Raw genomic sequence first — 14,674 nt, forward strand, 5'->3', positions numbered from 1 at the left:
TGAGGGGACAGGGACCCATTCATCCCTGAGCCCTTGTTCACACACTGATCTCTGTCCCTTACCTAGCCCCATCCACAGGTGTACTGAAAACTTTGCCGCCATCCTCAGCCCTCTCACCCAAGCCTTAACTTAAACCTCACTCTTAGCAGTGTAGGCCAGTGATCCCTTGGCTTCCTGTCAGCTCGCCTGCAGCCTCATCTAGATCCCCAGCCACCCTCTCCCCTTCCCTCCTGGCTCAGAGGAAAAGACAGAGGTCTTGAGTCCATCTCTTTAGGTCCCCCTCCATCCCTGACCTGTCTTCTCCCTGCAGCACCCACCCCCCCCATGTCGAAAGATACCTTTATCTTTAGTGGCTCTTTTCCTTATCCTGAAAACATGCTCAAGCTTCTCCCATCCTAAACCCCAAGTCTCTTTCATCTCCAGAGACTTTACTTCCCTTCATTCTCTCCCTCACTGCAGTCTAGTTTCCATACCCCTTCTCTGAAATGCCCTGGCTGTGGTCACCAAAGGGCTCTTCAGAGCCTCCAAAGGTGCCTTTCAATGCTAATAATAATAAACATTATTGACCACTTACTATGTACTGGATACCTGTATTGGCTTATTTATCTCTCTCACTAACCTTGTGATGTAGGCATAATTATCATTACCAATTCACAAACAAGGAAACTGAGGCTAAGAGAGTAATTAGTTTTGCTGAAGTTTTGCTCAAGAGATGGGGCCAGAATTTGAACATGTATCTGTCTAACTCCCAATCCTGAGTTATTAACCTCTGAATGCACTGTGGCATTTGACATTATTGACTCCTTTATTCTTGAAATGTCTCCTGTTTCTATGACATGGCATTCTCCTGACTTCCCTCCTACCCCCCTGCCCACTCCTTCCCAGGTGACTTCACAGGCTCCTCTTCCTTTCTTTGGCAGTCCCTTTTTAAATGTCAGTGGATCCCTCCCCACCTCTTTTCTCCTCTCTCCAGGCCATCTCATTCCCTCCTATGGATTCAGTGGCCACCCATAACTCCCACACCTCTGCCTCCAGTGCACATCTCCTCACTGAGCTCCAGAACCAAATATCCAGCCATCTGCTCAGGAGTTCTATGCCAAACTCAAGATGCTCAACCCTGAATCCATCACCTCTTCTCCAAACCAGCTTCTTTGGGATTCTGTGGCTCAGTGAGCTACGGCACCATCCCCCAGGTCCTCAGCCAGAAACTTCCCAATCATCCTTGACTCTCCACCCCCTCACCCCCCACGTCTAATCAGGCTCACTGATGCTCCTGAACATCTCTCATTTCCATCTCCTCCACTTCCCCCTCATTGTCATTGTCTTAATTTAGGCCTCATCATCTCTTGCCTGGATAACAGCATCGACCTCCTAATTGCTCTCCTCGCCACCACTTGAGCCCTTGTCCAGCTCCTGGTCCTCTGCAATCCATCCACTGCTTGGACTTCTGCATGCTTGTTCTGAAACACAAATCTGATGTCACTCCCCTGCTTAAAATCCTCTGCACCTCTTCGCAGAAGGGAGGGCTGAGTTGAGGATTTGGAATGTAAGCAGGTTGAGAGGATGAAGGAGAAGGAGGGGCAAAAGGAGACTGAGGTCAGGTGATGTGTCATTGCTGGGGATCGGATGGACACAGGCCACCGTGGCCTCTGATTTTCAACCTCTTGGCACCTGGCCTGCTTGGCTTTCCAGACTCTAGGGAACCCTCGACTGAGTGACAAGAGGTCCATGGAGAACGTCCAGGTGAGGGAGGGTTATGGCCAAGACCTCACCTCCTGCTCTGTCTCTGCATGCTCTGGGGTGTGGCCTGCTCGAGCCAGGGCAGAGAGTATCCTGCTGGCCGGAGGGAAAGAGGGTCCTGACCTCCGGATTTGGTAGGCATGAGTTTGAGAGACAGAGGCCCCTGTCCCTGCAGGTGCCACAAGATGACTGGGGGGGTTACCCGACTGGAGGCAAGGATGGGGAGATCCCCTGCCGCAGGATGCGGAGCGGCAGCTACATCAAAGCCATGGGGGATGAGGAGAGCGGAGACTCAGACGGCAGCCCCAAGACATCTCCCAAGGCAGTCGCCCGGCGCTTCACCACCCGCCGCTCCTCCAGCGTGGACCAGGCCCGGATCAAGTAAGCACAGAGAGGGCTGGGGCCAGGGTGGGAGGTGGTGGTGGAGGCCTGGGAAGCTGACACTGGGTCCTTGTAGGAGATGTGTGTAGAGTGGATATCAGTGGGTACCCAGTGCTGTTTAGGGTTCCACTGGGGTGTCTGCTCTGCCCCAGGTAAAGGGAGAGTCCCTGGTGATAGTCTGTTTCTGAGTGCCTCTTTGGGTATCTTTACCAGGAGGCTCCTGGGGGGATCTCTACCTGGGGACTTTTGGGGAATAGAACCTGTTCATGGCTCCAATGCTATTATTCTTCACCCCACCCCCACCCCCACCTCCTAGCTGAGCTCTGTTCTGACTCTGGAATCTTGACCTTTCCCAGCTGCTGTGTCCCACCCCGGATCCACCCCCGGAGCTCCATCCCTGGCTATACCCGTTCTCTCACCACTGGACAGGTAGGGAGAGGCCCAGGATACCTGAAGGAAAAGGTAGGAAGGGAGATTCAGTCCCATGTTTGGCCCAGGCTTTAAAAATCAGAGGGTCTGCCCTTGGAGAAAGCTCAAGTCTGGTTCCAGGGAAACTGGGAAGGCTGCCCTAGGATTCCTGGAGCAGACTCTGGGGATGGAAATCTCAGAGAATCTCATCCTTAAAACTTACCAAGTGTCCTCAAAGTGATGAGCTTGTAAGGGCAACACCAGTTCTCTGAGGTTCCCCATCCCTATCCTGGCCTTATTGCTCCCAGCCCACCCCCATGCAAAAGGTGGGACTGATCTGTACAGACAAGGGTTATGCCAAGCTGAAGTCTCAGGATCTGAGTGATCTAGGCTTGAATTCTGCCCCCACCACCTCCACCCTGTTTGACCACCAGCAAGACATCTTACCTCATAACACTTCTACTTTCCCATCTCTAAAAGCACAATAGTAGTGATATTTATCTCATCAGAATTTTTTGAGGGCTCACTGAGAAGATGTATGGAAACACAAGGTGCCTGGCCCAAATTGGTGTTTTATAAATGTGGGTTCCATATCTAAGATAGATAGAAAACCCTTTTCCTCTTAACTAAACTGAGGCAACTGCAGTTTAGTAATTGAATATAGGAGATTGGCTTGAATTCCAGCTCAGCTACTTACCAGCTGAGTGACCTGGGGCAAGTCTCTTCACTTTTTTAAAAATAGGTACCATGATGATGATCTTGGCACACAGCCAGCACTCAGTAAAGGTTAGCTATTTTTACTGTTTGCTGAGGGGGAAAAAGGCAATGCAAAAAAGCAATGCAAAGACTGTCCATATTGGCACCTATTGCTCGCTTGCTGCAGTCTCTGGGTAGGCCTTTTTTATATTTCCTCAACCAGGGAATCTTATTGGCACAGCTCTTTCTTCACATCAGACCAGCCTATGCTAAACCCACTAGTTAAAGCTCAGTCCTCATCTTACTTGGCCAGCAGCAACATCTAACATTGCTGATGATTCTTCTCTTTACTCACTTGGCTTCTAGGAAACCACAAGCTCTAGATTCTGCTAGGTTGTCTCCCTGGCTGCTCATTCTCAGTCTCAATCACTGGCGGTCCCTCAACACTTCAGGCTGTAAACATTGGAGTTTTCCAGGGCTTGGTCATTGGATTTCTCTTTACACTCCTCAGTTGATTTCATCCAGTTTCATGGCTTTGAATACTATCTAGAGCCTGATGACTTCCACATGTATGTCTTCAGCCCAGAGCCTCCCATAAACACCAGGCATGTATATCTAACTCACTTGGATGTCTAATACACATCTCAAAACTAAACTGCTGATACCACCCCCCCACCCCCCCACCCCCCAAAAAAAATCCGCATCCTGCACACTGCCTTCTGCTTTTCAGAGAATGCCAACTTTATCTTTTCAAAAGCTCAGGTCAAAAAGCTTGAAGTCAGTTTTGACTTCTCTCTCCTTCTCACACCCCACATCTAACTCTTCAGTAAATCCTGTTGGTCCCATCTTTAAAATACATCCAGTGGCCACCTCCTCTGCCACCACCGAGGTCTGAGTCATCATTGTCTTTTGTCTGGATGATTGCACCAACTTCTAGTTGGTCTCCTACTTTTGTCTTTGCTTCACTTAATTCTCTCTTAGGATAGCCTTTCCTAGTTTGCCAGAACCGCTATCACAAATACCACACAAGGGGTGGCTTACCAATGGGAATTTATTGGCTCACTGTTTTGAGGCTAGAAGAAGTCCAAAGTGAAGATATTGGCAAGGCTTGTTTTCTCCCCAAAGATTAGTGTTCTAGTGCTGACAATCTAGTGTTGGCTTTCTCATTGCAATGTCCTTTCCTTTCTGGTTTCTGTGACTTCCAGGTTCTCTGTTTAAGGCCTCCATTAATCCAGATTAAGATCCACCCTCCTTCAGTTGGGACACACCTTTTCAAAACATAACATCTTCAAGAGGTCCTGTGAACCCACAGGAATGAAGTCTTAAGATTAAGAACATGTGTTTGTTGGGGTACATTATTCAACCCACCACAGAGCCAGAGTAATCATTTAAAAGTACAATTACATTCATCTCACTCTTCTATTCAAATCCCTCACCTAACTCAGAGTAAAAGTCAAGGACTTCACTATGACTTACAAGGCCCTGCATGATTTGGCCCCAGCTACCTCTCTGAGTTCCTCTCCTAACACTGTTCCTCTCCCTCCACCCACTCCAGCCACAATGGCCTCTTGCTGCTCCTCAAACAACCAGGTATGATCCAACCTGAGGTCTTTGCATTTGCTGGATCTCTGCCTGGATCTCTCCTATACATGGGTCACTTCCTAATGTCTTCCAGGCCTTTCTCAAATGTGCTACAAGTTTAACCTTGTCCTGCAATGCTTCCTATTCCTGTTTTTTTGTTTGTTTGTTTGTTTGTTTGTTTGTTTTTCTTCTTCTTCCTTTTTCTTTTACACTATCTAACTTCATGTCTCCTTTACATATTTCCTCCCTGGGAGATACAGCCCATTATCCATGCTTTACAGAAGAGGAAATATGTTTAGTGCACTAGAGATGTCACTCTGTTACCTCTAATGATGTTTTATTTCTCATAAATCTATTTTTTTGTTTAGTATTTGCCTAGAACATCTTTTTCTGTCTTTTATTTTTAAAGCTTTTTGTCTTTATGTTTCAATTGTGTCTTTTGTAAATAGTTTGTATTTAGATTTTATTTTATATCCATTCTGACAATTGCTTTAGAGTTTCATACATTTATATTTATTGTGTAACTGATATGTTTGAATTTATTTCTGTCATCTTATTTTGTACCTTTTATTTATCTTGACTTTTTGGTGAGATCTTTCTACTCTTTTGCTGTTTTCTTTTGGATTGATGGAGCTTTCCTTATTGTTCTTCTCCCTGCCAAACCTGGCACTGGTTTGGCACTTATATAGTCTGTTTTCATTTGTGGTTACCTTTCATTTTAATGTTGATAAACTCTTCCCTTCTTACATGTATTTATTGCCCACTATTTAATTCTACCTTCATTTTGCCCCTCCAAATTAGTCTTTATTATTGTTGCTAATTTTTATGCTATTAGTACTTGATTATATATACTCACATATTTACCTTTTTTCCCCTCACTATACCTTTTCTTAGTATGTTTTTTTCTGTGAATGTCTGTTAGTAGCAAACTCTGTTTTTAACAAAAACTGTCTTTATTTTACCCTCACTATTTAATATAGTTTAGCTTATTATAGAATTCTAGGCCAACATTTATTTTCTTTCAGTGTTCTGAAGATATTCTTTTGTCATATTTTCTGCAGTTGCTGCTGAGAAGTCTTATCAGTCTGGTTATCTTGCTGTGTAGGTGATATTCATTTCTCCATAGTTTCTGTTAAGATCTTATCTTTGTTTTTGATGTACTTCAGTATCACTATGATGTGTGTGTACGTGTGCGCGTGCGTGCGTGCTCTCCCTGAATCTGAGGATTCAAGTTTTTCATCAATTTTGGGACGTTCTCTCATGGTCACTGTTTGAATAGTATATCTTTTTTCCATATTTTTACTTTCAACCTATTTGTGTTTTGCATCTATGATTTGTCTCTTGTAGACAGTATATAGTTAGGATGTGCTTTTTTTATCCAGTCTGACAATCTCTGCCTTTTGAAAGAGGGTGTTTTATCCATTCATAGCAAGAGAAAATCAATTTGTCACATTTATCTGGAAATGTCTTTATTTTGACTTCATTTTTGAAGGATAGTTTTGCTGGATGTAGAATTCTTGATTGAGTTTTTTCTTTTAGCACTTTGAATATACCAATTCACTGCTGTCTGGCCTTCATTATTTCTGATGAGAAGCCAGCCTTTGATCATATTGTAGGTGATGAATTGGTTTTCTCTTGCTACTTTTACTATTTTCTCTGCCTTTGAACATGTTGACTATAATGTGTCTGGGTGTGGATCACTTTCTGTTACCTACTTTGGATTCACTGACCTTTTCTGATCTGTAGATTAATGTTTTTCATCAGATTTAGAAAGTTTTTGACCATTATTTCTTCAAATGTTTTTTTCTGCCACTTTCTTCTCTTCTTCTGAAACTTCCTTTCCATGTATGCTGGTAGCTTGATGCTGTCCTGCAGGCCTCTGAGACTCTATTCATTTTTTTCTTTTAGAGGAGTTGTGGGCTTACAGAAAAAATGTACATAAAATACAGGATTCCCATATACAACCCTATTATTAAGACCTCACATTGTGTGTGGTACATTTGTTACAATTGATGAAAGCACATTTTTACAATTATGCTATTCCCTATAGTCCATGGTTTACCTTAAGGGTTCACTGTTTGTGTTGTGCAGTTTCATGTATTTTTTAATTTTTTTAATTCTAGTAACATATATACAACCTAATTTCCCCCTTTAGCTATAGTCAAATATATAATTCAGTGCTGTTAATTATATTCATCATGTAGTGCTACCATCACCACAATCTGGTACCAAAACTTTTCCATCATCCCACATTCTTCAATTTTTTTCTCCCCATTCTTCATATTGGATAATTTCTACTGATATCTTTAAGTTTACTGATTATTTTTTCTTCTGAGCTCCGTTTGTGGATTTTTCATTTTATTAAGATACTTTTCAACTCCAGAATTTCCATTTGGTTCTTTTGTATAATTTCTATCTTTTTGTTGAGATTTTCTATTCATGAGGTCACAGTTATGGTTTCCTTGACATCTTTAAACATGATTTTCTTTAGTTCTTTGAACATATTTATAATAGCTGCTTTGTAGTCTTTGTCTGATAAATCCAACATTTGGAAATATTCACACTATCTTGTTTATTTGCATGTCGTGTAATTTTTTTATTGAATACTGAACATTTTAGATAATATATTGTAGTAATTCTAAATTCTGACTCTTCCCCCCTGAAGATTGTTGGTGTTGTTTTGTTTGTTTAGCAACTTGCATGAATTAAATCTGTGAAGTCTGTTTTCCTGACAGCATGCAGCCTCTGATGTCTCTGCTCAGTTTTTTCCCTTGTTTTTGTGTTTAATTCTGGCTTTCTAGGGGTCAACTTTGTAGAGTAAAACTTCCTCTCTCTGCTTATGACTCTATGTGTGGGCTGGGAGTACGCATTTCAGGCTGTTTTCACTCCTGTGGCTTTTACCTTTTACTTTTTACTCCTGCATGTGCACACAGGCTCTATTAGCCAGGTATGTGTGGGTGGCTCAGGGTCTCTCTGGTCCCAGATGTTCATGCATGCAATGTCTAGCTAACCTGGAACATATGAAGAGTTAATCAACCCCCTTATGGCTGTCTTACCTCCTGGAGATCATCATTAAATCTCCAGCTAGCCTGCTTGTCTTTTGCTTGCCCCAAATAGTACTTCAGCCTCAGGCTAACAGAGCTGATGGCTCCTTGTTCTTGACACTGTAACTGACAATGTTCTAAATCAAGTGAGCCCCCATCTGGCAGTGGCATTAAAGCAGCTGAGTTTCATTGCTTGCCCCACCCTGGTTGAACTATTGCACTGATACAGCTGGGGAGTTTGGGAATGGAGAAGCTCCAGGCAAGGACATCATAGAATCATACTAGTCTTGTCTGAAGTTCAGTAATTTTCATGAGTAAATGTCCTTTGTTATTTTATGCCTTTGATTAATTTTCAGGTGATGAAGTGGTTGTTTTTGACAGTTTTGTCCAGCTTTATAGTTGTCTTGGGGTATAGGATTTTGTCTTCTCCTCACTCTGTCATGCTAGAAGTCATAAGTCTGGAAAATTTTCAGCTATTGTCATTATCTCTTCAAATATTGTCTCTTCCACATTCTATCTAGTGTCTCCATCTGGTACGCTTGTTAGTTGTATAGGGATCTACTTATTCTTTCCTCCACACATTTTTACTGCTCTTTCATATTTTCCATCTCTTTGCCTCTCTGTGCTGCCTTCTGGGTAATTTTCTCAGATCTATTTTCCAGTTCACTAGCTTTTTCTTCAGCTGCATCTCATATGCTGTTTAACTCATTAATTGTGTTTTTAATTTTATTAACTTTTATCTTCTAGAAATATGATTTAGTTCCTTACCACATTTTCCAGTCTTTTTTCAAAGTTGTATTCTCTTCTTATGTTTTCAGTTTTATTCTTTAGGTCTTAGACATTTTAAAGATAGTTTAACAACTATTATGTTTTAGCTAAGGTAATACCAGTTGCTATAACAGATAAACCCTGATTTCTCAGTGGTTTAACTCAATAAAAGTTTTTCTTGCTTATATCTGCATTAGTTATCTAATGCTACATAATAAATTACCCCAAAATGTAGTGTCTTAAAACAACAAATATTTATTATCTCATAGTTTCTGTGAGTCAGGAAGCTGAGTGTAGCATAGCTGGGTGCTACCTGGCTCAGATGTCTCATGAAGTTGCAATCAAGGTGTTGGCCAAGGTTGCAGTCATTTTAAGGCTTGATTGGGGAAGATCTGCTTCTAAGCTCACTCATGTAACTGTTGGCAGGCCTTGGATCCTTGCTGGCCGTTGGCCAGAAACATCAGTTCTTTGACACCTGGGGCTCACTGAGGGCTTCTCACAACATAGCAGTTTTCTTCCCCCAGAGTGATGGCTCTAAAAGAGATAGTAAGAGGGCTGTCCAAGATGGAAGCCACAGTTTTTTGTTTTTGTAACCTAATCTCACAAGTGATGTCCCATTGCATCTGCCGTATTTTATTTATTATAAGTGGGCCAGTAAGTCCAGTCCACACTCAAGAGGAGGGGATTACACAGGTGTGAATGCCAAGAGGTGAAAATCATCAGGGGACATTTATTTACCATATAGTCCAATATTAGCTCATCTTCAGGTGGGCTCTATCGGTGAGAATCCTGGGCAGCCTGATTTAGGAGTCGGTCCCTCAGGACCCTCTGTCAGACACCCCAGGCATCCCTAGTATGGGAACATTTTATGTTAGTTTTTAATTATGGGTATCTGGCCCAAGCAGATTGTATGCATTGACTCCTGTGTCTGCATGAGGGCCAGCCTGTGGGTGCAGATTTTTAGAAGATTTGCCTTCCCTCCAACCAGTACCTGTGCTACAGACGAGCTTCTTTGTCATCAACCTGTGCTGATGATTGATTTTTTTTTTCCAGACTACCTTTTCATCAAAAGTTTCCCCTTTCCTGGCTTTATGCAGATTTTCATTTCCAATTCCCTGCTTCATGTGGGCCCAAAGCCTTACTCCAGCACCTGAGTGGGTTTTAAAACCCAAGCCCTTTGGTTACTGAGGCCTGCAACCCCCACCCCCACTTCCCACCTCCACTGGGCTGTCTGCATCATTGGCTCACACAGTTAATATTCTGATTTTCAATCTCCTCTTTGCTTTTGTTCCCTGGGGATTTCTCTCGCTTTCTTGAGAGCTCAGCCTTGCATATCAAACAATGTTTGTTATATTTTATCCAGTGTTTTAAAGTGTTTTGAGATGGGAGGGATTTCAAAAGGTTATCTAAACTAAATTGCATATGTAAAGTGTACAAAATGTTACCTGGCCCCCAGTTGGACTCACCAACTCTAGCATGGACACTTTTCAATTAAACCCAAAGTATTTTCTTCTAAATATCCTGCACCATTGGAAATGACTGCTGATGCTGAGTTCTAGTTTGGAGAAAGGCTAAGGTTCTCATTCCCCAAAAGTGTTCTTTAACTTGTACCCTCCCAGTAGAGGGGCCTGAGGGGAGCAAGGTGGAAGGTAATGGGAGATAATAGAATTCACATCACAATGTTATGAATTCATAATCATAATACAGTAAAGATCAACTCATGTGCAATATTCCTCTGAGAGTCTCTGTGAGTCTGGATTTCTCTTGGGTCATGGTCTCTTGTTGGAACCCTGAAACTCCTCTTGACCAAGTGAGATGGGAGGTGTGTGGCATGGTAGAGTTGCATGGCACCAGGATATTGCCCACCCTCCATCTGCCTTGGATAGATCTGGTCATGGTGTAGCTTATGGGTGGGATTCCAAGAGCTTTAGAACCCCCAGGAAAGACAAGAGCTGTCTTCTCATTCTGAGAGGTTTTATCTCTGTCATTTAAGAAACTCTTGCTACTACTAATAGTAGCTAATGTTTATTGAGCATCTACTATATGCCAGAGATCATGCCTAGTTCTTTACACACAGAAGAGGTTGGGGATTATGGAGACATGCTGCAGAGTGGAGATTCCTTCCATCCCTGGTATCCAAACTTGAGACCAGAATGCTTTCTGTTGGGGTTAGATCAGCTTCCCTGTACTCCAGGAGGGACCCTCAAACTGGATTGGTTCTAATTGGAGAGTATCCTGAGCCTGATCCAGAAGGAGCAGGAATTAGATCAGCTCCTGAGCTGCAGTAAACGCCCAGGGAAATGCTGGCTCCTGGTGCCCCAGGGGTCCAGAGATAGGAAGACTGAGAGGAAGACTCACAAGGAATCATGGTGAAAGCCACAGTTGCTTCAGGAGTGTGGCTTGTGCCAATCAAATATGAGAGAATTTTAGCTACTACAGGATCCCAGATTGTTTTTTCCATGGCTTGTATTTTCTGTACTCTTATAATGATGTTCCTTTAGAAAAAGCTGCAGAAAGAAGTCTAGACAGTCCTTCTTTTTAATTACTGGGCCCACAGTTTGGAACCACTAAATCTGAATTTCTAGTAAATTTGGTTATGAGCTTCCAAGCAGCCAAAGCAAAGGGAGGTAAATGGTTAGAGAGCCCTGGTTTCAGATTCTAGGGGTGGGTCCTGAGTTAATGTAGGTTTAACAAGCTCCCTCAAAGATACCAATGCTCAATCACCCTGGCTTGGGAGCCAGAAAACCTGGCATTTAATTTTGATTTTACTGCTTACCAGTTGGGTATCCTTGGACAATTCATTTACCTTCTCTGAGCTTCAGTTTTCCCATCAGTAGAATGGAATGGAAATTTCTACTGTATCTCAGGTGGGAGCTAGCAAAATCATGTTATCCTTCAGGGGCTGAGTTATGGAAACTTTGAGCTGTATTTTACACATGGATCAGGCCAATCCCTTGGCATCTGTTTACTGCACATAAATATGATGCCATGAATCTTTCCTGGGGGATGTCATAAGATGCAACCATGGAACACCTGCTGTCCACATTCATTGTGGAGATGCTACTGAGGATCTTGTTCATTATGTCATCCAGTGCTCCCTACGTAATCATCCATAGGAGGGATTTCTCTTGGGCTTAGGGACAGAAATAGCTGTGGTTCTCATAAGCAGCTGGCCTGGGTTTTCAAGGCCCTGAGACCTTCACATTTGTCAACTGAGGCTTGCCATGTGCCAGTAATTGCACTCCAGTGCTTCACCTGTTATTCTTTGAGACCTCTCAGTATCCCTGTGATGATGGTACCATTATCACTCCTGTTTGACAGGCAAGTAAATCCAAGGCCTGAAAACTTCAAGTAATTTTCCTAAGGCCACACTGCTAAGTGTTAGAGCCAGCACTGGAATCCACGTGGGTCTCCATAGCCTGTGCAAGCAACCATCAGGCTATATTCCTCCCTGCTTTGGCTGCTTCAAAGCTCAGGGTCAAAATGTGCACCCATTTTGAGCAATGTACAGAACTTCGGCACCTGTGTTTCTGGATACAGAGCTTACCTATGGCACTGCTTTCTTTTCCTACCTTTGTTTTTCCTTTGAGCCAGTTTTCTCATGTAATGCAAATGAAGCTGCCACTTTTGTGGTAGATTTAGTCTTAATGCAATGTTCTGAGACACAGTTCCATGAACAAAATTTTTGTTTTGCTTCTTTCTTTAATTTCTTTTAACATCATGGATTCTCTGCCACAAAATGTTAAAAACGAAAACAAAGGCTGAGCTTTCCTCAGAGGGTATGCACAGGAAAGGAAGTAGCAGCCAAGCCAGAACCCTCGTTAGTGGGCAGAGGTTGGGGGAAGGCTTGAACACTTGCAGGTTAATAATTTTTGCTATGTCACTTATCCATTAATTTCTGTCCTGCCACATGGTAAATATCTCTATAGGTTGCTTTCAATTTTTTAATGTAATGGGTTATAAATAATAAAATAAAAGTGACTTCCCCTGCAGCCCCCCCACCCTCATATCTGACAGATGGTGGATGTCAGGTCCCTAATCCTGTGGGGCTGGGACTGACTGGAGACAGGAAGATAGGGTGGTCTGGAGCCTGGGCTACACACATCTGGAAGACTCACAAGTGGGGTGGGATATTTAGAGGAAAGACGGCTCCAAGGCAGACCCAGGTGGCAGCACAGGGCTGAGGTGCCCCCATCTTTCTTTGCAGAGAGCTGGGTTGTTTTTAGTCCAAATGCAGAAGAGGTACAGTCTCTGCAGATCGACATATGTTCCTAAGGCGAAGCAGCGCAGAGCCCCACCCTCCACCCCCGAATCCACCCCAGCACCCCAGTAACTGTCCTCCCTGCCTCCTTCCCCCAGCTCAGCGACGAGCTGAGCCAGCAGCTGGAGGCCGTGTGCGGGTCCGTGTTTGGGGAGCTCGAGTCCCAGGCCGTGGACGCCCTGGATCTGCCGGGCTGTTTCCGCATGCGGAGCCACAGCTACCTCCGGGCCATCCAGGCCGGCTGCTCTCAAGACGACGACTGCCTGCCCCTCCTTGCTGCCCCTGCCTCTGTCTCAGGGAGGCCCGGCTCTTGTGAGTACCCCCCCTCTTTGCGCCTCGCCCTAGGTTGGAGAGCACCTTGGGTTCTGGTTCTGGTTCCCCCACTCCGCCCAACTGAGCTGTGTGACATTGGGCAGACCGCTTGCCTCTCTGGGCCTGATGATGGGGAAAACAATCTTTGGCTGTGTACGTAGCAGCACAAGGAGTATGTGTGGCTGCTGAGTCCTGTGGAACCTCGTGGGTGGGTGGGTAGGGTGGTCTGCTACCGACCGCTGCCGTAATGCGTTTCTCACCCGCTGCGTCTCTGCCTTCCCTGGGCACAGCCTTCAACTTCAGAAAGGCCCCGCCCCCCACCCCACCGGGAAGCCAGGCCCCGCCCCGCATCTCCATCACCGCCCAGAGCAGCACCGACTCCGCCCATGAGAGCTTCACCGCGGCGGAGGGCCCCGCCCGGCGCTGCAGCTCCGCCGACGGGCTGGACGGCCCCGCCATGGGCGCGCGCACCCTGGAGTTGGCGCCGGTCCCACCCCGGGCCAGCCCCAAGCCCCCCACACTCATCATCAAGACCATCCCTGGCAGGGAGGAGCTGCGGAGTCTGGCGCGGCAGCGGAAGTGGCGGCCGTCCATTGGGGTGCAGGTATGGAAGGAGGGGCGCCAACATCTGGCCCTGGCCGGCTGGGGATGGCTTGAGGTGGGTTAGGGGACTTTCTGGCTACGTGGACTTTTTCCTTGGCTTGCTCTGAGCTTCAAGTCCACCCTTTGTCTGGTCCTGACCTGGCGGCTCTAACCAGTTCCAGCCCACTCCCTTGACCCTTTCCTGGCATCATCATCCCTACTGACAATTGGAAAGCGTGTCCAGTGGTTCTCACCCTGATGCCTCCTATCTGCTGGGTGTTTCATCTTGTTCAGGGAGATTATCCTTGTAGGATCTGCCGGCTGGTTTAGGGCTCAGCCCCTGCTGGCCCTTGTCCCTGGGAAGGGCTTACCGGGCAGAAGGTCCCGTCAGCTACTGTCAGCCACTGACAACCCCACCTTGCCACCAGGTGGAGACTATCTCAGACTCAGACACAGAGAACAGAAGCCGAAGAGAGTTCCATTCGATAGGTGTTCAGGTGGAAGACGACAAGAGGTAGGTCAGAGTGGGGGTGTTTCAGGCTTCCTTGGGGGAGAAGAGGTGAGAGGCTGCATGAGGGCCCCACTGCTCACTCTTGGAACTGAGCCCTAGAAGGGAGGGAAGGGGGAAGTCAGAGCATCTGCAGAGGTTATCCACAGAGGTTTCACCGGGACAGTCGGTCAAATCTAAAGCAAGTCTTCTTTGTACCCATGCCTGCTTTTGGTGCCCTGAGGCAGACAAGAGATGTAAGTGTGTGGGGGTGGGCTGGGGCAGACGTAACAAGGAGGTGCTGAGCAGGCTCCCACAATTGTCCCTTAGAGGGCAAAACAGGATTCTGCTTGTCCCTTGTTACATCCTGTGGTGTACAAGTATGTGAGCTCAAAAAGAAACAAATAAACACCA

General features: G+C 45.2%; 1 protein-coding gene across 5 annotated transcripts in view; it reads left to right on the top strand.

Annotated features, from left to right (window-relative positions):
- Positions 1-14,674, top strand: part of DLGAP3 (DLG associated protein 3) — a 57,572-nt gene that overhangs the window by 26,213 nt on the left and 16,685 nt on the right. For all 5 annotated transcript variants that reach the window (XM_037827781.1, XM_037827780.1, XM_037827779.1 and 2 more), the window contains 5 exons: positions 1,916-2,121; positions 2,478-2,550; positions 12,978-13,191; positions 13,482-13,795; positions 14,202-14,287. In XM_037827781.1, the coding sequence (XP_037683709.1) occupies positions 1,916-2,121; positions 2,478-2,550; positions 12,978-13,191; positions 13,482-13,795; positions 14,202-14,287 (893 nt within the window). The remainder of the gene's footprint in view (positions 1-1,915; positions 2,122-2,477; positions 2,551-12,977; positions 13,192-13,481; positions 13,796-14,201; positions 14,288-14,674) is intronic.

This window comes from Choloepus didactylus, chromosome 2, assembly GCF_015220235.1.
Source record: "Choloepus didactylus isolate mChoDid1 chromosome 2, mChoDid1.pri, whole genome shotgun sequence".
Lineage (NCBI taxonomy): Eukaryota > Metazoa > Chordata > Mammalia > Pilosa > Megalonychidae > Choloepus > Choloepus didactylus.